The 24414-nt window shown below is 37.7% G+C and overlaps 1 protein-coding gene across 1 annotated transcript in view; it reads right to left on the bottom strand.

Annotated features, from left to right (window-relative positions):
• Positions 1-2400: 2400 nt before the first annotated feature.
• The window catches only part of PRKAR2B (protein kinase cAMP-dependent type II regulatory subunit beta), a 77005-nt gene continuing 54991 nt past the window's right edge, over positions 2401-24414 (bottom strand). The window contains exons 3-11 of the mRNA XM_072356889.1: positions 19960-20012; positions 18802-18885; positions 9179-9285; positions 8170-8323; positions 7305-7406; positions 6677-6751; positions 5026-5091; positions 4728-4872; positions 2401-3296 (exon numbers count right to left, since the gene is read on the bottom strand). Of these exons, the coding sequence (XP_072212990.1) occupies positions 3163-3296; positions 4728-4872; positions 5026-5091; positions 6677-6751; positions 7305-7406; positions 8170-8323; positions 9179-9285; positions 18802-18885; positions 19960-20012 (920 nt within the window). The 3' untranslated portion in view covers positions 2401-3162. The remainder of the gene's footprint in view (positions 3297-4727; positions 4873-5025; positions 5092-6676; positions 6752-7304; positions 7407-8169; positions 8324-9178; positions 9286-18801; positions 18886-19959; positions 20013-24414) is intronic.

Here is a 24414-nt window from a genome sequence, read left to right as displayed (position 1 = left end):
TCAGAAACACTCAGAAATGACAGCAGTGACTGCCCTTCTCCTATAGAATTAATCTCTGTTTTCCTTACCCAGTATACATTCTCACAAACTAATTGGAGCATGAATTTTGTTAGCTTTCCTCTTTAGAACGCAGCCATTTGCCAAATTTATTTAAATCATCTGCAGAAACAGATGATCTCTGAGGTCTTTTTCAACCTGGGCCATTCTATGCTTCTATGATTCTTCGGCATCTGGATAGGGAGCTAGGAGATATGGCTTAGTGATTTTACTGTAGGTATGGTAAAGGGAGGATGGATGGACTAGATGATCTTGTAGGTCCTTTCCAACCTTGTGATTCTATGATTCTATGGTTCTATGAATTACAAATGGCTGGTGAGGCTCAGGAGAGGAACAGAATGCAGATGCTGAGCCAATGTCTCAGCAGCACTTCTTTAGCAACTTGACTACAAAGATAACATCCTTGTTTGGGGGTATTACTTGACTCTACTGGGTGTATTGGTCAAGTAATCTAAATATGGACATGGATACTCTCATAAGGTAAATATGACATTGTTCAAAACTATTAGAACTACCTTTTTCTTTTTGAAATGCCCGAATAATTGGAAGTTGGTGACCTGCTATGATTTGCTTTGTAAAATGAACGCATGCCACATCTCTGACACTTAAGTCTGGCAAGGCTGAAACATACACATGGCTAGATCCAGGAGAAATCCCAAATGCTGACTGATGAAAGATGGTTACAGAAATCATCCAGTTCTCAGGAGCAACACAAAGAAGCTGCCTCAGCAGGAAGCCATAATTTGGGACCCAGAAAATCTTAGTGTCTGAGTATCTGAAATTTGTCACTCCCCACTACCACAGCATCTTCCCAGCTATATACTAAAGCAAATCATCCATTACAAAGCAGCTATGACAAATACCACACCGACACGTCTACAGTGAGACACCAGAGCACGTACATAACTTATGAAAATCAACATGAAAGTGTTAAGAATTATGAATGTTTTAATAAATGAATATAAATAGTTCACTTGCAACCTTATAGTAATGGAATTAAAACACAACGATATCAATAAACACGTATTTATATATATAAAAGTGTCGTTTATTGTAAGGAAACTTTAAATATAACCAACAATATTGAAAATATCGTGACTGGCATTTACGGCCTTGATCGTAGTTCACTGCCATACAGGTAATTTCTAGCATTTCTCTTAACCACATTAAGCTAGTGCAAAATTTAGGTAGCTTTTAGAGATTAAGCATACAGAATGACAGGAGTGCAGATTTTAGTTACCTGATATCTCCTTCTAGTATAACAAGCTTCTCTTTTTTTCCATAAATCAAAAGTATAAAGGCAAGTTATCATATGTGCAATCATTCATACCAGGTTGCTAGGTTAAAAAAAAAATGACACTTGTAAATTTTGCTCAGATTGGGGTTTGTTAATAATTTGACTGGTAATTTATACCATACTATATGGCATAAATTGCATATTATAATTGTATCATGTAATCATAATTTCATATGCAGGTATGATTATATAAATTGTCAGAAAGTATCACTAACTACAGGATAATAATTACATCGACATACGTAAATATATGGCATTAGAAAAGTCATTATATAAGAAGGAAAGATGTTATCATTCAGGTATTCAAAACAGGGCACAAGCAGCCTTCCTACAATTCCTGTAGTGCTGTTCTGGCAGAACTACTGCCTGTTGCCATTATGTGCACTAGCTTGCTATGTACATCAACAGATACGTTGGTAAGCAGTATTAAAATTGGGCCATGCCTGAAATTTCCAGGCACAGACCTTTGTAAGCAATGAGCCCTGTGCTCCTAATTAAGATGATAGTCTCTCTCCTCGGTCTCAGAAGGCATCCCATGCTATTAGAGCTAAAAAGGTATTTTACGATGACCTACATTTTTTGAAAGCAGGACACGGTAGCTTTAACAGCAGCATTATTTCCAGAATTGTAGAAAGCTTTAAACTATCCATCTTTAAAATTCAATACACTTCTGCATTTGCTGATAAGGATTTTTTTTTTCAAGAACAAGCTTACTTTAGCATGGCTCTCAATATCAGTCACTTTGTTAATTGGATCTGGTCTTTGATAGCTCAGATTAGACTGCAAGAAGAGAGATATACAGAGATCCTTTGAATCGAAATGGGTCGAAGGTTTAACAGATTAAAAAAGGCGAGATCTAAAAAAAAACTAACTGGAGAACAAGCAGAGAGAAGACAAAATGCATAAATATAAAACGGGGGGAAGTAAAACGATATAGGTTGTGTGTGATCAGGCAGAACGTGACAACAACCTATGCCTTTGCTTTTAAAGCATTGAGGTTAATTTGTCAACTGTTCTCACTCTAGACTATACAGAATACACATAACTAATAAAAAATGCAGTTTATTGCAAAAATATACAAGTCCTCTAAATTGCATAAGATATTACAATGTCGTGCTGAAACGTGACATATTAAACAAAGAGGACTTCCAGACAAATTACAAAATGTTAAAAATCAGGTTTGGGTCATGAGCATTACACAAAACGCATCGTCATGCCTTATCTTACGATTAGTCTTGTGATTCACTACACTTGTGATAAATGCAACATAAAATCATGACAATCGTAATAGTCAGAAAGTAATATCTACTGTATATCGTCTGTATTAATACATATAAACACTTTGTGTGCACTAATACTTTCAACATATCACATTCAAACTAACAGTCTTCCCAGAAAACCTGCAATCATTTTGAAGGACAGAAGATGGTTTAACAAGTTCATCGCATGTGGGTTCTTTGAAATCTACTCTTTCAAGAAATGTATGAAAGGACTTGATTTTCAAAGGTGCCATGGTCTGGTCCCACAGGTCTGCTTCATTTCAGGTGGAGCCATTATGGCTGAGCACTTTAAAAAACCAAGTCCCCAGGTCACACCATTTCTAGTTTGTTTACTTGTACTTCCACTGTAGTAAGTAAAAAAAAAAAACAAACAAAAACCAAACCAACAACAACAAAAAACCACCCCAAAACCCGCTCCTAAAATCACAGAAAATGCTTGGCATCTATAGGAAGAGAGACAATTTCTCAGTGGACTAACCACTACTGTGCTATGTTCTCGTAACTGATCTTGTTGCTCCAACATTCAGTTCATGCACTGGTGTCGGCAATGTCCATGTTTGTTCCGAACAGAGCAACTAGCTGCTCTTCATAGTTTGCAATGTTTCTTTTCAGAATTTCCATACAAGGTCCCAAAAGCCTTTCAAATGCCTGCACGTCCATAACTAAGATAAAAGGAAAGAGAAAGAGAAAGAATGTAATGCGCTTGTCAGTGGCAGGCACCAATCTTAGCGTTTATGACATTCCAAAGGAAAACTTTAAATGGAAACTAGAAAGATTCTACTGAGGTTTACACAGAAGAGAACCAGTTACCATAGCTGAAAAAACATTCAGCAATGCATTGCTGTCATGAAACTTCATAAATATTAGAATTTGCTAGTTTTTTTCCATATAAAATATTTTCAAATGAAGATTTACGTAATGCAAGAACTCCAGGAGAACTCTGGAAGGGCCTGGATTCCTCTGCAGAGTGCAGTGTTAAGACCCTTGGAATTTCAAACAAAACACATCCTTTTTCTTGGTGTTGGCTGTATCTGAGGTCTAGCTTGGCATATTTTCTTGCTGTTTTTACCTGTTTCCACTCACGGTGTAAATGAATAGATATTTACTAACCAGCAAACATACAAAAAGTTGGAAACTAATCCATGTCATGTCAATGTGCTCTGTCCAACCAGAATGTTTCCCTTCACTGATTGCATGGCATTATTTCTAGCCAGCAAGCCAGGGAGGAAACTTCACACTTCAGTCAGCTTCCAACCTGCAGCCTGCAGCCCTCTGGCTCCTGAGAAAAGCTCAGATCTCGGCTATTCAGAAGTGCCAGAGATGAATCACCAATACTGGATGAAGACAGTCTTCTTCCTCACTGCTTCTCATTCTTTCCTTTCTACAGTTTTTACTTCCACTGCCTGTTCATCTGTGTGAGTTTAGAGATATGGATTTTAAAAAAATAATAGTTTTATAAAGAAGAAATAAACTTTTTGTTTACTGGCATGGTAATCAAGTCATCCTTCAAGGAAGCCAAATCCATCTTTATGGTTTTCCCATAACTAGATGTGGGTACATAGAAGTGAAGCATTATGACCAGGAAAAGGAATGGGTCTGAAGAGGTTGTCTGTAAGCAAACTACAGTGTGATAGAAGGATTAAATCAGCAGCTGGTGAAGACAAAGAATTTGTTAAAGCTTAAGCCATGGTGATAAAATGGGACAGAAGTCCTATCGTAAAGTTATTTTATAGATAATCATCAGAATAATGGGAAAAGAAATTCTTTGGCTAGCTGCAGTGTTGGACAGACTTTTCTGATAGCTATAAAAGGTTTGCAGCAATATTATCTGCACAGTCTTGAAGCAATTTTACTTCTATGTAATCATAAAAAGCTCAGAGAATTTGTGTTCAGTACCAGTTAATAATTATAAATAATTTCTGCATGTAACTAAAATAAATAAGAATACACAGTAAAAGGTGATGTGCTTAAAAAGCCTAATTTGGGTAAATGCAATTAAACCTTATATTCTAGAGAAAGACAGAGTTCAAAGTTTAAATAATCTGATGGATTATATTATTTTATATTAGATACAAAGTCTTATTGAACAGTACCTAAACACTTGACAGTGCCAAGAGCAAATGCAGAAGCAGCTCGTGGTTTGTTAGTTACAAGAGCAAGTTCTCCAAAATACTGTCCTCTTGAGCATCGAGCTATTTCAACTGCTCCATTCTCTTCTACCTCTACATCTGGTTTACCCTAAAAAATCAAGTGAAAAGAAAAACTGAGAACAATATTTGCTGAACTCACTTGTTTAAGCAAAACTGACAACAGCAATAATAGCATTGTTTAGAATAAATCAAGATGTAAAAAAAAAAAAAGTAAATAAATTGTGTTTTAGGGCTGTTTTACCTTCCTTGTCATTATAATCCTTACTTCCCCAGATTCCACAATGAAGAAAGAATCAGCCATGTCGCCCTGTAGAATAAAAAAATAAAGTGGGTAAAGGGAATGTGAAATTTCATTTTAATTTCATGGTACACACATCAGTCTGAAAGTAATGTCACCTGTTTAAGGAAACTACAACAAAGATCATAAGAACAGTATTTTGATGGAGGAAATTCTCAGCTACAAAACTCTATTTTTCACCATTAGCCATTTATTTAAAATCACCATTTTTACCAGTGATGCATAAGAACCTGCATGCTATGGTCATAAAGGTCTGCACCAGTAATGGTGATCCACCGCTTCACAGCTGCTCTGATGGTGTTGCCAGGAAAATGCTGCCTGTGCAGTCCATCTCTCATTGGCTTGAATAGATTGAAGTCAGAAGGTGCCAAATCCAGACTATACAGTGCGAGGAAATGGCCGCAAGTTGTACCAGAGGAGGTTTAGATGAGACATAAGGAAAAACAACTTCTCTCAGAGAGATGTCAGGCACAGGAATGGCTGCCCAGGGAGGTGGTGGAGTTGCCGTCCCTGGCAGTGTTCAAGAGGCGTCTGGATGAGGAGCTACGATGGTTTAGTGGCTTGTGGTAGCAATGGTAATGGGAGGATGGTTGGACTAGATGATCTTGTAGGTCCTTTCCAACCATGTGATTCTATGATTCTGTACCTTTGCTTCACATGCTCTTTCATGTCAGATGCCATTTTGTCAGACTGCCATTCTGTTGCCATATGTCTCATGGCAGCAAAATGTAACAGACTATTGGGAGAAGGTTCAGCCTCTACTGCCATTCCACCAACATCCATCTCGAATGTTGTAGGTTAACATAATAAAATACGAGGCATTACTTTTGGAGCAACTCCTGTGACATTAAAATATTGGCAGCCAGTGCCTTGAAGTTTACCTCTTTGTTATCACTGCTAAAGAAACCACTTTTAAAGTGAAATACTCTTTTAAGGCACCAAACAATTAAAACATCTATATAGAACTGACTGCAAATACTTTTCATGAAGACACAGCTTTTACAAAAAGTGGGGAAAAAACAAATATGGAAGATGATAGGATCCTTACTCCTGTTTCTCCACCTCTTCATTCTTTCCAAATGATTTCCTTACAGCTTACCATATAAAAGCCTCCAAGGGCTGTATCTGATATACAGTCAATAATTTTGGGCAAGACAACCTCAGTTGCCCATCCCAAATTGTTTCCTAGATCACGGAACCATAGAATACCCCAAGTTGGAAGAGATTAAAAGAATCAAAGAGTCCAATTCCTGGATCCACAAAAAAACTACCTAAAAATGTAACACTAAGCCTGAGAGCATATACAAGAAAAACAAGGTAAGTCTTCAACGCTCATTAGTATAAACTAACATTTGATATTATAGTTTGAATTGCTAAATATATGGAAAATGTTGACTTGTTTATTCATACCAACAGAAAGGGAACTTTTTCAGAGTAAGTAAAAAATTAGCTTCAGATACAACATCACCTCCACCAGATTCACTGTTGTTTCTTTTGACAGAGGAATATAGTTTAAAATCCTGTATCATTTATAAATATTATGGTAATTGTTACCTTTGGAAGAGAAAAACTAAAACAACATAAACATCTGTACCTGAGCAATGATTTGTTCACCGTCTTTGTATACTTTGGTGCCGATCACATCAACCACTTTCAAACGCTCGGATACCTTTATTTAAAAACAAAAAACATCTGATTAATGTTGCAATACTATTCTTAGGAAGTCAACTTATACTTCTTTCCATGAATCTTTAAGTAGTATAGTGTATCTTTAGTCTCCTGTTTTGATGACCATGAAGATAAGGAAGAGCTGCTGAATAGCCTTTCTGAGGTTATATTGTAGTCTTCAGAGGCGGAAGTGTTGACAGAGGTTCCATTTTGGATGTCTATACATCCATGTCTTCCAAAGTTATCTCAGAAAAGCATGCATCTACAAATACAGCTGTTAAATGAATATATTCCCTAAGTAATCATTTAATCTTACTATCATCAAGCAAAATTAAGCTCAAGAAAATAAAACAAACAAACAAACAAAAAAAGACAACAATTTTAAATACTATGGTTCTTTATCCTTAAAATTTACAATATAAAAACCATGAGATTTCTCCAAAGTAGATTTTATTGTGGAAAAAAATATTAATTCCAAATTTTAAGTCTGCAGAAGCAGAATTTTATCAAGTACCTCTGATACAGCCTTTAAAATAGTGCAATAGAAAGCTTACTTCTAAAGATTTAAGGAATGGCAACGACTCAATAAAATTTTCATACATTCTTCTCTTTTTGGCATTATTTTTTACAATGATTCTTCGGAATGTTACCCTGTCCTGTAAACACAAAGAGAAGAAGGGAGTTTAGCAACAGAAAACATACATGGTAGAGCATCCTTTAGAAGTAGCTGAAGATGTTCATATTACCCAGTTTTAGTCGCTCAGTTTAGCTATCATGCTAGCTATCCAGTTTCCCCTTAGAGTCAGTTGAGGAAGCAAAATTCCTCTAGAGGTCAATCATGAGCTCCTAAAATTAAGCTCCTGATCTCAATCTCATCCACGTTGTGAAAAGCTTCTCTGCCCTTTGGCAGAACATAAATACAGAGTTTACTTACAGACTGATTTGCTTAAACAGGCTGACTGCAAGATGAGCACTGCGGGATGTGAACAACAGCTATCCCTACCTTGGGATCAGCCAATAAATTGATACGTAAGTTTTAAGAACGGCTAATCCATTTTTACTGTTTTGGTAAATTCTATTGCTGTTGTCAAAGATCTAAATAACGTAACACTGATAAATAACCTCATGTTTGAATACTACTCTGGAATCAACAGCATTCACTTTGCAATTTAGGAAATTAACAATAAAGAACAGTAAAACAACATTTGTTGTTTGTCTTTTTTTTTAACTCAGTGCTTTCTTGAGCCTCAGGTTTATTTCTGCAGTTTCTGGTAAAGGAAAGTGCTAAGTGTTCTCAGAATTTTTAATATTAAATTTTATAAAATAATTTTTTTAATGCACTATCATAGCATATCAGTGCCATTTATATCATACATTTAAAACAAATGAATAATACATTAACCTAAGTATTTCACTTACCAAACCCCAGATGGCACCAGGAGAGGTAGCTATAATTGTAGCTGCTCTGGGTGTATTGTACATTAAGGCCAGCTCACCAAAACTTCCTCGGTTATCATAGGTGCCAACACACCTCCCAACACCATCACATTTTACATAAATGTCGTATGTTCCTCTGTTAATAAAGTATAGAAATACAGTGAATAGAATCTAGTCCTGTTCTTTGCTAAGCACTCTCACTCTATTTTCATATCATAAAACCCTAAAATAAAGCATTTGAAATATATATTCCACGTGCTTAAACTATATGAACACGTTGCCGAGACAGCTCCAAAACTTCAGTAAATATTCAGTAAATAACAAAAGAAGTTCCTCTTTAAAGTGAAGGGTTAGCTGTTAGTTTTGACAGCAATTCAATGTAAAAACAGACTCGATTTACAGCGATCTACTGATTGCCAAAACTATATTAAAAATGAAGTAGTAGTGTCCATGTTTATTCATTTCATTTTAATTATACTATGTACAAATGTAACATATTGTTATGATATGAAGTAATACAATTTAACATTTTGAACACTTTAAAATAGTAATTTGTAAGGTAATAATTAGATGAATTCCACATTCAATTAATGTGTATGAAGAGCAACGAAAGATTATGAAATAAAGAGATCTTGTAATTAACATCACATGGGTTTCTTCTCCCTGTCCATTCACTCCCTAACTATTACTTTCCTGTTGTTGTGAGAAAGCAATAAAATATGGTGTCTTACAGAAAACAACACAGCCATCCTCACTGTTGCTAAGCCTTCACTTTGTTCAGCGCTGAGTATCTGTACAGTAAAGTTGACAAATCACGTGAATGATTTCCAAAAACTACTCTCCAAATCCTATACACAACTGCATTAGTTCTCATGTGTTCTATTTTCCTTCTCTCATGCAAATGTGTAAGAATCAAATGCAAGCACACTGAGAAATAGATTTTTTTTAGACTTTTGCAATATACTTAGTGCTACAAGACACAGCCATTCACCTGTCAATGACATAGAAGTTGTCACCATCGTCTCCTTGATCAATGACATGTTCTCCTCCTTCAACCAGCTTTTCAAACATCGCATCCAACACCTGAGACATCTGTTCCTGTTTAAAAGAACACAAAGACAAGAAATTATGATCTGCTTTCAAAATCTTACTCTTCAGATTAACTAACTGCTCCACCTCTCAAATACGCAGAAACTACTTAGGGACATAAAAATGTTTATGCTACAGAGATGCATGGGTAAACCAGAAAGATAGATTCTACTTCCTATTTAGTGTTAGTTTTTTCTCTGCCAGTGTTCCGATCCCAACTTCCCTTCTTGTACTACTACTGACAAAATAGATCTTGACTGCAATAAAAATTGCTCGCAAGCGTTCAAAGACAGAATTTCAACCTTCGCTGATTTTACCAATTATATAGTTGTGTGCCTCATTGCAAACAACACACTTACCTGGTCTTGTCTTCAGAAACATTTTATTGGATCAAAATGACTGCAAATACTTTGAAAATCTGAATTAAATAACATCTGCATGATTCTGGGACAGAAGTATAACCGTAATGGTCTGTAATGCTTTGGTTTAGTAAACGCTAGGCTTACTGGGAAATAGGAAGGTACACAAGGTTATAAAAATACATTATTAAACTGAATGGAATATGAATGTCTGGAGAGAAATATTAACAGACTAACAAAACATCAACTTTTGAATTATAAACAATACGCTAATAACTAATTATACTATTTGTTTTGCTTGTTGTAGACCTCCTAAAACCCAGTCATTTACATTAAAAAACAGCAAACACAGCTCTTCTGTGAACTGATAAAAAACCTAAAAAGATGACTTAGTAATTGAAGTTTTATTTCCAGTTTATTCAGCAATATACTTAAAACATTGAGAACAAGCACAATATTCTCATTGACTTTACCAAGTATGGATAACATTGGAAGAAATAAACTACTGAAAACCACAACACAGAAAAGCCGGTGGATTTACATCCTCGGGCATTTTTGAATGGTTCGGTTCATAGCATTCCCAACCACTGCAAAATGGCATTTACCTTTCTAAACAAAGCCAGCTAAACCAGTCTTGTAAGAGTCCTTCTGCAGCCTGTGGGCAGAGATATCCATACCACATATCTCAGAATAATTCTCTAGAGACTGCTCTTTCTTCCTGCTGATGATAGAGAGCTACTCCAACTCAGTGATACTTTGTAGACAGATAAAGTTAGGTGAATGAATTCCATCTTTAATTTACTGAATTTCTTCACTTACGCAAACCTTTAAAAATATCAAGCTGGCGTTATCAGATCCTATTTAAAAACGAAAGCAGCCAAATACAATTTTACTTTACAGAATGAATTTATCATGTGTGGGCACAGAAAAACAACAGATGGACAGCACCCATCCTCAGTACATATCATAGTGAAGTACAGAAGGACATAATGCAGCCTACCTAAGCCAGCAGGAAATCCTTTGACTATGTCTTGTTTTAATACCTTTTTTGCTATAGGCAGGTACGTATTTGCAAAAATAAAGATCGTGTAACTACCCGTTCAGTGAATAGCTTATATCAATCTAGGAGAAAAGTGTATGCATGTGCACACCATTGGGAGTCACTGAAAACTATATGCTACTATCTTCTGAAGTATTACATGTGTATTTTAACTTCCTGAATAAACTTCAACTAACTGAAAGACAACCGGTTCTCCTTCTAAAGCTTTCAACACAAAATAATGATAGAGCAGACTGCAATAGCCAAACTGGGCACGTGGCTCTTGATGTCACCATGAGAATTACAAAACCTGCTTGCTTAGCTTGTTTCCATGCGAATCCTCTTGTTTCCCTGCCAAAATGAGGCTCAATTTACCAGGGCTCTCTGGAGTTGCTCCGAAAGGATAAAGATGGGTAATTTCAAAATTAAAAAGTAGATCTGTTATCGGATGCAAAATTAATTCCCGTATTTTGTAAAGTAGCACAATCTGAAAGCAGTTCGGGTTTGAAAAGTACTTATAAATTGAAACCAGGAAGAATTTCTTTATACCAGTTATTGCACTTCTGTGAAATGCTGTGGCAGTCTGGTAATCCATATTGCCAGAATGATATTTTATTAAAATGATACAATTCTAATGGAAATAAAATTTATAGAGAAACTGAACTATCGAACGTGGGTGTCATGAAATCTGAGACTTCTGGTAGAGTTTCATTATCTTAACACAGCTTTTTCAAGAGTAGCAGCTATCAGCTCTTTATTCTTAAGAACAACGTTCTCTGCCAATAAAAAGTGCCACAACTGAAGTTTAAATTATTTGAAGTTTGATTCTCTATATAACATTTATTTAGCATTTATTACATACTCTGATTGGATTTTTTAATTATTATTATTATTTATTTATTTATTTTATTTTTTTACATCCTTAAAGCATGAAGATATCATAAAATGAAACCTTTTAGAAAATCATGGGAATCTTTTGTCATTGGGAAACAGGAAAGCAAAGGAGCATTAGTTCCCTTACCAGCATCAGCCAGCATGATACATCTCCTACAATGTAAAGTGGAGATAGTGCCATTTATTTTTCTCTCTTATTCAGATCTGTACCTATCCTGGTTTAGTATCAGTTTAAATGAGGAAGTTCTTCTGCATAAAACCACCCTGGTTACTTGCCTGTTTTCTTGGGCTGAGCGGAAGAGGGAGGTATAAGAGTTAGTGCATATATCCGTGTATATGTGATAATGCACTGCTTGGTTTAAGGAACACTGAATGTCCTTAGATCTATTGTTACTGATTATAGAACTGAAGAAAGGTGACAAGAATGTAAAATTTTAAGAGTAAAACAGTCTAAAACAGCCTACTGTAATCAGTCAAACTCTGCCTTTTAGTATCCTTAATTTCCTGACAAACAAAATCTGTCTTTCTAGTCAATCAAATGACATTTTCCCCTGTAATTAAAGAGTTCCAAATACTAAACATTTAATATGAAGAGCATGTTGTGTGACTAACTAGTGAAAAACAATGAGCAGGTATTCTTAGGTCTTTCATCCCAAAACATGTAAATTAACTCCACAACCTCTCTGGGCAACCTGGTTCAGCATTTAGTCATCCTCACAGGTAAAAAGGTCTTTCATGATGCTTAAACAAACGTTATTTATTTATTTATTATTTCAGTGTCTCCCAGTGTCTTCTGCCTGATGCACATTCTCCTATGGCTTCTTCACCTGGCAGCTCAGCACTGAGCACAGCACATATTCCCCATGTGATGTCACCATTTCACCCCAGCCTTAAGGAGAGATGTCAGACACTCATGGGAGCCTGAGACCCAGATGACTGTATCCTACCTCTGGATCTGGGTTGAAACCTCTTGTGTCACAAGGCTGGTCCAGCTGATGCTGTGGAGCACTCTTTGGGTCTCATCTTCACTGTTACTACACTAACTCTAGAATTTCCGTAGCCTCTCATGCATTGTTTTTTCAGGCCCCTTCAAGCTTCCATCTGCACAAAGCAACTCAGCGGTAAAGTCTCTGCTAGTTTGTCCTCTTTGCTGTGTTCCAGGGAGCCCTCTGTCTCCAGTGGAAATTAGACAGGAGCTCTTCATCAACTCTATAGTAGAAGCCAGATGCTCTCTGACAGTCTTTGTGTGTGTACATACTCTAAACACTACCCTTATGACAAAAAGTAGTCGCCCTCCTCTTCCGCTTTATTCCATGGTAGCCACATGAAACTCTAGCACAGGAGTAGAACTTTAATGTCAAAAACACCTCTGGTAGTTATCAAGGTGCCTATGGACAACAGAGCACCTAAACAGAGGTTTTAGGAATCTCTCAGATTAAGAATTATTTTATTGCATGAAATTTAGATACCAAGTACCTTAATAAATCTAGGCCTGCCATGATATCCATGTAAAAAAAAGTGTGTAAGCCTGATGTATTAACATTTCATATCCTAATGTGCATACTACAACCATATCCAAGTTGAAGTTCTCCATGAGAACAAGTGCTTGGGTCCATATGGCTACTTTCAGCTGTCTGTAGGCCTCATCAACTTCTTCCTCCTGATTAGGCAGCCTGTAGTAAACACCCACAACTGTGTCAGCCGCATTTACCTTCACTTTAATGATCACCCATAAGCTCTTAGCTCATTCACAATTCATCCCTAAGCAGAGCTCAGTACAGTTCAGTTGTATCTCTAACACAAGGAACAATTCCACCAACTTGCCTCACTGGTCTGTCTTTCCTAAAACATACATACCCATCCATGACAGAATCCCAGTCACATAAGCTGTCCCACCATGTCTCCATGACTGCAATGAGTTCACAGCCCTGAGACCACAAACAGATCTCTAATTCTTTATTACCCATGCACACAGCATTGATTCAGGCACTTCTGAGAAGAGGACGCAGGTTTCCCTGGGGGAACACAAGAGGATCCCTAATTGCTGTACACACCTTTGAGGTGTCTGGTCTTGTGGCTTCTGTTATGGGAGGCAGCTGAGGTGCATTTGTTGCTGTTCTGGTTGGCCCAGTTCATTCCCAATGTGGTTGCAATGGTATTTAGGACCCCACCCCCAGTATCAATCAATCAGTATTCAGCAAAGTACTAAGAAGGCAATGAAGCAGACACAGTACTAAAACAGTGAGGGGGAAAAAAGATACAAAAAAAATTCAGGCAACAACAGGAAGGAAAACCACGGGAAGAAAAAACACGGCAAATCAATAAGTCAGGATCTTGAAGATAAAGAGTAAATTTCAGAATTCATGTCTCCAGCACTCAGTGTTTGTTTTTCAGAGCAAAAACCATGTACATATACTGCCCTGAGACTCTGATCTTAATGTTCGCAGTACTATCGATCCAGCTCAAAATATTTAGCTCCCTTGTGTGATATCCACTTGTAAACTCATCAAAAAGCCCTTATTTCTGCACTGTCAAATAATCTAATTAATATTTAGATGCATAATCAATATTTTTGAGTATTAATCAGTATTTTGCTCAAAAATTCTTCTTCACAGTTATATGTTGTTAATGTTCTCCTGCCTTTGACATACCGCACATAAGCCCATCAAGTCAGGCTCAGTAACATAGTCTCTGTTTTGTAACTTGCCCTTCTAAGCAAGCTGTCTTACTCCTATAGCAGAAATAATATTGGACTACAAGCACTTTGTAAGTTTTTACGAAGAAATCACCTTCCATTGGGCAGTTCTGTTGTGAAACATTCATTAACTGGATATACGCCAGGTGGAGAGTATCCCTGTTTACCATATATGATGTGAATATTAGCTTTGTCTTAGAGAAGAAAGGAGGATTAAGGGCAATTCTGTGTTTGGGAATCCATTAGTTTGTGAAGTTTTGTGCAATCTAGGAAAGCAGAATATTAAGATGTTCACACATTCTGGGCTCTCTCATTCATATGTATTTGCATTAATTGTTCTACCATCTGTAGTCCCAATTCTTCAAAGCAAAAAAAATCAAGAATGTAAAAGCATTATGAGAACCTGCTGTTGGCAGCACACTTCAATTAAGGCTTTGGCCTTGAGCAGTAGTGTCCACTATTCATAAAACATAGTTGCCTTATGCTTTCTTTCATCTTCCCTTGAATTAATCAATTATAATTGATTAATCAGTATTTGTACTCTCTTATAATAATTCCCCAGGTGAATGAGTGGCAATATGCCCAGACGCTGCTCGTGTACATTTGTAGAGAATATGTATAATTTATTCCCTTTTAGAAAAAGTTCAAATCTGATTTGAAACATTCTCTACAGTCATTAGCAGGGCAGTGAGCTCCAAAATAAAATTCCCCTGAAACAGAGCAGATCTAAAACTATTTATGGATTTTTCCTAAAGAAAGGACTTTAAGTGCTAGGGTGCAACATGACTTTGATGGCACCAGTCCCTTCGGCCTCCTAGGTACTTTGGTAATAAGTTGGTTCATTACCTGTTGCTTTTGTGTTTTGCTTTTTTTTTTAACTGCTAGTCTATGGGCCATATCTAGCCCATAGCAGATAAAACACATGACTTGCCATTAATCTGCCACAGCAAAAGACAAAACCTTCAAAGACAAAACTCTTCAAAGACAAAACCAAAAGAACAACTGCTAGAAGTCTGACATCGATATGAGCTGCTCTTGCTGCTGCTGCTGCTGTTCCTCTCACTGATAGAGCAGCTGTTCAGTTGCATGCACAGAAACAAAATTCAGTAACAGCAACTTGGGATTCATCCTCAGTAATGGCTCAAGGCATCTGGTCATCTTGTTTTGTTCTTGTTAGCTTAGACAAAATGAAAAGGAAGGGAAACAGGGCATGAATCAAGGAGGACAAACAGAGGACCTTGATAGAAAGAGGCATGCAGCTTCTGATTCTACTGCCAGTAGCCTCCAGTATCTGTAGAACGAAGGCAAAGGTGCAAGAATATGCCTTGGGTACACAATTCATCAACAAGTTCTGCGTTCATCTGCATAGTTCTGGAATTTCTCTTGGTTCTTTCCTAATCGAGCCCTCTAACAAGAAACTGATGAGCTCTGCAAAAGCTCCTTTCCTCATCTTGTTGCACATATATTTCAATCCATATTCCCCTTCCAGTAACTGTTCCAGAACTGTTACACGAGCTAAAACTGACAATGAGTGACCCCAAACAGATGGGACAGATGGGAGGTGAGCAAACTCCCAGAAAGGTGAAGGAAATGTTGGTATTTTAACATTTTCAAACGTTTAAAAAGTGTTTGTTGTTTAAGGGAATTAACTCAGGAGTGCATCGCTGAACTGATATTAACAGACCAGTCACATCCTTAGCAATTCTCAAACAAAGATCTGAGATAATTCAAACAACGTCACAGGGAATTTTACAAGAGTTGGATTTTAAAGCAGAGAGTGCTACTTAGTGAATAGTACCGGAGCCTTATGTACCTTTATTCTAGGCTGCTTTTTCAATTAGAGCCCTTATGTGAAATACTGATATTTATAAATACATCTGCATAGGTTTACCTATCTAATATTTAAAACCTGCTACCAGATAAACGTTGGCTCAAGACAGTGGTATGTGTTAGGGAAGTCCTAAATTGTCTCAAAGCCTGAAGGTTATCTTTTTCTCCTCTCCATCATTTTGTCTCACATTCAAATGGCTGTTTTTTACTTTTACATGAAGCCTCATCTTTTCAAATGGGCTGTTTAATTAAAATGCTCAGCAGTACTGTAAGTCACCTCCTAACTACAGCAGCTTCTCCTTTTGCCTTTATGTTATCCTTATCTTATCTTTTCATTCACATTAAAATACAGTGTGTTATGCTAGGATAAAGTTAGCAAAGTGTGAACTGCATTTAGCATCATCACTGAATGCCATTCTGATCGTGCCTTAGGACATGCTGCTACACTGCATTTCAGAGTGGTGTTCTATCTAAGAATGTGTTCGACACCTTGCTAAAGGGCCATCAGGGAAAAGCCATTAAGCACTTTACATTCTCTTTCCCATTCTACTCACCGACCTCTGCATCAACATTTTTCATACACAGAACTATAGCAGGAAGAAGCTGAGGTTCAACGCAAGAAAGAAACAGTGGGAGTGGGAGACGCACCATCTATATACAGCCTGATTTTTGTTCCAGAGACTTCAGCTTTAGCAGCTGAAGAGATTACTTCTCTCCAAGATGAATGAGGATTTTTTTTTTTCTGCTACTATGCCAGAGAGTGAATTTCATCAGCTGGCATCACATGTACTCAGGCTGTCTGGGGGGAGAGGCAGAAGTGAGGAAGAAACCTGGGGTAAGAAAATTTAAACCACTGCAGCTACGGGCACAGAGCTCGTAAGTCACTGTCTAGAAGCAGAACAAGCAGGAGTGGGGGAATTTCCATGGGACTACAGATCTGGGCTCTGGCAGCAAGCCAGACCGAGGAAGGCTGTGTTTTACTGCCCTTGCTATCTACAGAGCTCAGTGGCTTTCCAATGCTCTTTATAAGTAATGTTACAATAAAAACACCTTTACAAAAAAAAATAAGTTCTTTTGCTTTCTAGAACACTGTGAAGGATTTAATCCACAAGAAAGAATTCATAATCCACAGGGCACGATCCTGAGCAAAGGCAGGTGAACAAGTAAGGACCCGGGAGATCCCAGGAGCAGACTTGAAGGCAGAGCCCCACGAGGGAAGCGTGCCAAATATGTTGAAGTGACTGTGGGAAATCCTAACTGTCACGAGTCACTGATTCAGAAGCAAAAAGAAAATACATCACAGCAAGGCAGTCCTTAGAATACATCCACCAACAGGGGTGGTGATCCCTCAGAACTCTTAGCAAAATCATATAAAGTGCCCAAGCTGGAGTAGTTCGGTGCTGTGTGTACACAGTATTAGAATAGGACACAGCACTAACAAGGAACGTATAAATCAAGCAATTCCACATCCAGTGCAGATGCCATCAAACCACTCTGAGTCCCTGAAGTCACACAAAAAAGTAATTAAGTAGTGTAAGGGCCAAATGTTTGGGTGACTTCAGCACAAACCAGTACAGTGGAACAGAGTTCCATTAAACATACAGCAAGAGGGAACTAGGAGATCCTGTGTCAGTTCCCCAGCATCCCAAGAATGCACACATATGATTCCCTGTGCTGAGACTTCATAGCCTCCTCCAGCTCTGCTTCCAAGGTTCTGCAAATCCCTGGAGGGTTCTGTGGCTCGCTGCTCCCCAGGGCCTCTGTGGGAAGGGGTGCCCTGGGTCAAAGCACCGCTTTTGTGCTGACAAAAGCAGCAGCTGGAAACTCACAGCATGTACCAAACTGCATTCTCTGTAATAGCACTTGACTTCCCAACAGAGCTGCAGGCTGGTCTTTCCATTAGCCCTCTCTTTCAAATTAAACTTAAAACTTTTTGTTCTCCTGCTTAAAACTCTACATAATTACACCTCCCCCCTCCTGATAGCACTGAATCAGCTCTCCCAAGAAAGCATTTGCTGTGCTGTGAGTCACCCCAACCTTGGCATGCACCTTTTGATTGATACACACACCTTTGCCTTAAACAACCCTGTGCACTTTGGTAGGATTAGCACCTCCATCTAATCCATATCACTCATTCACTGCATTCAAGTTTTCTAAAAAGCCCATAATTGGTTTTATGGACAACAGAAGGAAATTATCTGCACAGAAGAAGAATATCTGTAGTGTTTTACATTATCTATATTAAGTAAAATAGTGATGTAAATGACTTGTTATTGCCGTTCCCTCTCCTTCTGCTTCTCGAGTTGGTTGTTCAGTTACAGCTACAGCTAAAATGTAGGCTCTGGGGGTAAGTTTAAGTTTTCATGAGGCACTCATCACACTTTTGGAAAATAAGAAGTAAATAGCAGAAACAGTTCAAAGGTTCCAGATCACAGATGACCCCGCACAAATGAATGTAAAAAAATAAAATAAAATAAGAAAATAAAATACAGCACAATCACATCAATACATTTGTATTAATCTAGTCCAAGAAATGTGTTTTATAAGTGACGACAGTTATAAAATGGCACTTCAGGAGTTTATGGAATGGTCAGAAAAGCATACATAAGAGCTTATAAAGTCCAATTTGCAAGCTTCTATTCAAAATTTCAAGAGAATTAATTCTCATCAACACTTCTAAATCATGTTAATTGTAAAGATGCTCTTACCGGATCTAGGTTCTTAAAAAGAAGAATGTCCTTGCAAGCCTCCTGCAGCCTGTTTCTTTGATCGTCTGTTTTAGGGTGAATAATCTGAGAGATATAATAGAAAAACCTTTAAAGTGATTATCATAATGCAGCAAATGGTTGAAGGGCTGAGTTAATTCACCTAAGTATTTTATACAGTATTTTTCTCACGCTTCAGAACATTTTCCCTTCAAAACCTTCAGGATTTGAATAAGTACTCAGCAATAACACCGTATCACCACAGCATGAGCAAGTGATGCCTGCCTGTATTTAAGATGACAAGATCTTCAACATTTGTAGAACCTAGTTTGTTTTCAAAAGCCACTCTGGATACCTTTATTTTAGTAGCTTCTGTTTAAACATTACCCTGCTGCTCCTTAAGCATACATATTCTGTAAAGAAACACCACTGATACGTTTATCTACTTGCCATGACTGCTTCCTTAAGAATATTTTGCCAAATAATCTCTGTGCTAAGTTTATACAAGCAGTTTAATGAGTAAACAACAGACTTCACATCATTTGAGCAAGCCAGAAATTTACCAAATTACCAATGTCTGGTGAATACGACTATCAGTCAAGTTATTGGTTTAACTTACATTTTTATGATAACCTTTTTCAATGCTTTAATTAGACAGAAATTAGCTTCAATACAAAAATATAAGCCAGTCTTTAGAAGTCACACATGCTATTTCAATTAAAAACTGAGTAAATGCCTTTAAAGGTGACCTAAGTAAAAGAAATAATTCTATTTCATTAGTTATTGCATTCTACACATGAAAATCTTGATGATCTTACATTTCATTTTTTCATGCCTTACCTAAATACTAGAATACTGATTAAAATACTGCAAGATTATAAGGAGGCTAAGTAAGTACTTTTAAGAGCAGGAATTATCTGAGCAAATGTAACTGCACACAAATGCTTCCATAACAGACCGTGGATCACAGCTACAGACACGGGTGACTATTACAGTGTTCCTCTAACATGAAAACCTCACTTATTAAAGAACATTACAGTAAGGATAGTTCTGGAAAGGAATGGTAATGCTAGTTACATAACCTATATAATCAGTCCTACATTTTCTTCCTGAATGCAATGCCTCAGAACTGAAAAATAAAGGCAATAAAGCATTAAATACCCTAGTTTCTGCATCATCCTCTTCTTCATCGGGATTGTAAGCTTCTGCACACACTGAAATATAAAAAAAAAGTACAGTCTTAATTGAAAGCAAAATACAATTTCACAAGAATTACATTCACAAACACACCACATGCCATACGTAGCAATGTGACACACTCCACAGAGAACCACAGAAGATATTGCTGATAAGAGTCCACAGTGGGTCATCATCAAACTACTGGTAGAAAAGGGTACATTTACATTAATTTTGGTCATGGTTTTTGTGCTATGAAAGATCTCCAAGAGACTCCACAGCTTCCCAAGTAATCACTGGTAAGTGATCTGTCCTTACTACCAGAAATTTTTCTCTCCTGTCTAACCTAGTCCCGTCTGTTCATAGTCTGAGCAATCCACGCTGAATACAGAGATCAGATCTTTCCCACTGCCGACGTAAAGACAAGGGTTTTTAATACAGTTGGTTTTTTTTCTTTCTTTCTCTTACTTTTTAGGGTAAATACTTCTGATTTTTGAAGTCTTTTCTTACAAGTCATACTTCCCAGCTCTAATTATCCTCGCTGCTGTCCTCTCAGCTCCCTCCAGTTTGTCCTGCTTTACTGAAGTGCAGTGATCAAAAACAGACACAATATTCGAGCTGAAAACAGCACTGAGTTGTCATGGTATCAGCTGGGACAGAGTTAATTTTCTTTGCAGGGATTTGTATGCTGCCACATTTTGGACTTGGGATGAAAACAGTAGTGATAACACACCGATGTTTTACTTGTCACTGAGCAGTGCCATCCAAAGTTGTTTAAGCTTCCTGTGCTGCCTGCCAGTGAGAAGCTGGGGATGCACAGGGGGCTGGGAGGGAACAGCATGAGGAGAGCTGGCCCCGACTGACCAAAGAAATGCCCCATATCTAACAGTGCCATGCTCAGCAATAAAAGCAAGGCTGAAAAAGGAGGAATGGGGATGTCTGGAGTGATGGTTTATGTCTTCCCTAAAAGCCATCACACGTGATGAGCTCTGCTCTTCTGGAAGTGGCTGAACATCTGCTTGCTGATGGAAAGCAGCAAATTAATTTCTTATTCTGAGTTACTACTGTATGCAGCTTTTGCTTTACCTACAGTTTGGTAGATTCTCACCATTTTGCCTACCTGATTCTCTCCCCATCCCACATGAGGAGAGGAGTGAGCAGCTGCATGGCACTGAGCTGCATGGTGCTGAGCTGCTGCTCAGTACAACAGATGAAACACTGTGCTGACATTTTGCAGGCTATATGTATTTTCATCCACCCACACCTTTTTCATAGCAACTTGATTACGTCTACTCATGTAATTTTCATGACTTGCATATGATTTCCCAAAATCACAGCTTCGCCAGCTGTCCTGTATATGGCTATTCTGCCTAAGAGTAGTACCATGCATCCATTAAATACCACCTTTTTCCTCAAATCATTTCTGCCATGTGCTAAGCTCATGTAAATTCTAACCTCCAGCATTATTCCAATCTATTCTCAACTTCGAGACAACAGTAAATCTAGTAAATATACACATATATAACCTAGATTATCACTGAAGAAAAACAGAACAGTATATAAAAGAAACGCTGATGGAATAGACATATGGCCATGAAACAGCAGTAGCTGATGGTAGTACCAAGTTTTGCACCCATCCCATGCAATTTATATTAACACACAGCACATTAATCCCCACTTTGTTTATTGGAGAGTCTTGCAAGACACTAATTAAGTTTCTTAAATGTAAAATGTAGAAATCTGCTCCTTTTCTCTTATCCAAAAGTTGTGTTCTCTTGTTACAGAACATTAGACAGTTCCAACAAATCAGTGCCCTGTGTTGTTTATCTGCTTTTCTCCAGGTACTTCCAAGATGTTTATTTGTCCATAATTTCATTAAGAACAAGAATGACCCATAGACCTCTGACAGCTCTCTTCCTTCATGCAGGGAAGCCGCTCCTCCCTTTTAACAACCAAGTTTTCTTTTTTTCTGTTTTCCACTATCTTACGTTTATCTTTTTTCAGCTTCCCCATGTTAATTGCCAACAGGGATGAGATCAACTTTCCCAGTTTCTCCCATTTCCAAGTACAGCACTGTCCAGGCACAGCTAGTCTGCAGACACCGAACCTATTAAATACTCTCTAATTCATTACTTTTCTTTTCTAGGCTGAGTTTTCCATACACTCTTAATGCCTCTAGTGAAGATTGACGTAATGTGTTAAGTAGAACAACCCTTTCCTGGAATATCCTCTTAGTGGTAAAGTACTTCTAGAAAAATTTCTGTTATTCCTCATGTTTGTTCTTGTAACTGGATCACTTCTTTTTTTTTCTCCTTGATTTCTTTGATCTTTGTATCTATTGCTATTCTTTTCTACTCATTCTTAACAACTCAAATTAGTTTTAATTTTCTACACAGTTCCTTCTTGTGCCTGATATGAATAATAGAGTTATAATTTAGACACATTCATTTTACTTTTGTTTTATCCTCCTTCTGTGCTGTCACAATTTGCATTTGTTCCCTTTATACAGTTTCTTTGGGGAACAACCAATTCCCTTTGTCTTTATTCAAGATTCCTTTTCTGCAAGGTGATGCCTACTGTCTCCTTTGACCCCCTTGACCAGCTGCTCTAATCCTTTCTGTCTACCAGTTTCTGTTCCTAAAATGGGAGCTCTGCCATCCTACAGCAATTCTCAGTCACACTGGCTTTTCTCTGTTCTAGACCAGTTTATCCCCTCCAGTTGGTATCAAAAGGGATAGTTCCCATTGAATGGCTTTTCTGTGACTCAAAGTTTTGTCCAATGTGCACTGCACTTCCTCTCCCATTTCCCCCCACGCCTGTTCAGTTATTTCAGTTGCACTGCTCCTCACAGATTAAGATTTCAGATCCTCCTGACAAGTCCCCATATTTCCTATATTATTCTACAAACGAATTCTAAAGTAGGCACCAGATAGACCCATTGAAGTGCCCGTTCCCCCATCCGGTTAATATGATTTCACTGTACTACTGCACATATTATGCAGAATCCCAAAGGAAGCCTTGACCCTCTCCACCTCACCGTACAAGGCACTTGGGAAATCCTAAAGCATCAACTTTTAAAAACTTGGCAGCTTCAAAAACAGATTTGATACAAATCCCCCTGGAACTGACCAAAAGATTTCCACCAGCTTTACTAGGAACTGAATTTGGCTCCAAGGAACTACAAATGCCCACAAAAGGAAGTTTGAGACATCTTGAACTAGTATAATATTTTACCTCTGACTATACAAAATGTTCCTACCAACATTTTTATGGCAATACAGTATTTACGTATTGTCTGAAATAAACTTTAGGGATTTTTATATTAATAGCAACAATAATAACACGCAAAGTAAGCATCATAACCCATCACAATGTAAATCACTCCTTTGTTTCAACTGGTATCAGTCTCTGCGCTGTAAGGCAAGCAAGTGGGACTCAACAGATGTGTGCTGCAGTGTGCTATGGGGTGAATAAACAGTCTCAATGTGAGAAACAGTGACAACCAGCCCTTACTGCCAATGAAAGCTTTGCACACAACAAAATTAAACAAAATAGGAATTTAGCTAACGAGGATTTATACTGTTATCACAGAATCAACAGGTCTCAGGGAATATGGCTGAAGATTTAATAGTCCTCCAGATCACACAAAAGAAACTGAGTTTAGCCTCATCTCTGGCCATCTTATCAATCCCTTTCACATAGCCATAAGCAGGATCAGTACCTGCAGTTTTCTGTGCCATCTGGTGTCTCTGCTCTAAATTCACTTGTCTCTGCTTAAGAAAGTCAGCTGCACTACTATCAGCAGGTACCTTAATTAAATATTTCTGCTTTATCACTGAATATGTGCAATATACATCTTTAACAGCTGTAGTTTCTTCTGGTTAGTGCTCATCTTCCCCTTTAAAATGACTTACTCTTATCATCTGGCATGAGAAACTTCCCTTCTGGTTGTAGTTCTGTGCTTATTTTACATTGGCTTGTCTTCTTGCCATGATTACAGATGCATTTTTCACTTGGGTTTCTACTTACAGACCACATAAATGTTGTGTGTCTGCAGCTTTAAATACAGAATTTCCTCTTCTCCATTCTTATTTCAGTAGCCTGTCTTATAAGCTTTGTAGCTCAGCAACGTATTAATTTCTGAATGTCATCACTAGATGTCTCATGGAAAAACTTGATACATTTTATCTCTGTTCCTGCAATATAGTTTCTGACGTTAGGGTCCACTGAATTTCATGACACAATCAATGGGGTTTGGGCCATTAGAATCACAATGATATAAAACATCCAAAACTAAATAAGATGCTTATGCTTCTTCACATTTGAAGAAGTCATCTGGGTTCCTATTATAGCCAATGGAGAGAAGCTGTTTTTTTTTCAAAGCTATTAATCTGACCTGTGTTACATGCCCAGATTAAGACAAGAGTAATTACAACTCTG

This window comes from Excalfactoria chinensis, chromosome 1, assembly GCF_039878825.1.
Source record: "Excalfactoria chinensis isolate bCotChi1 chromosome 1, bCotChi1.hap2, whole genome shotgun sequence".
Lineage (NCBI taxonomy): Eukaryota > Metazoa > Chordata > Aves > Galliformes > Phasianidae > Excalfactoria > Excalfactoria chinensis.
This window is presented reverse-complemented; position numbering and strand designations above follow the sequence as displayed.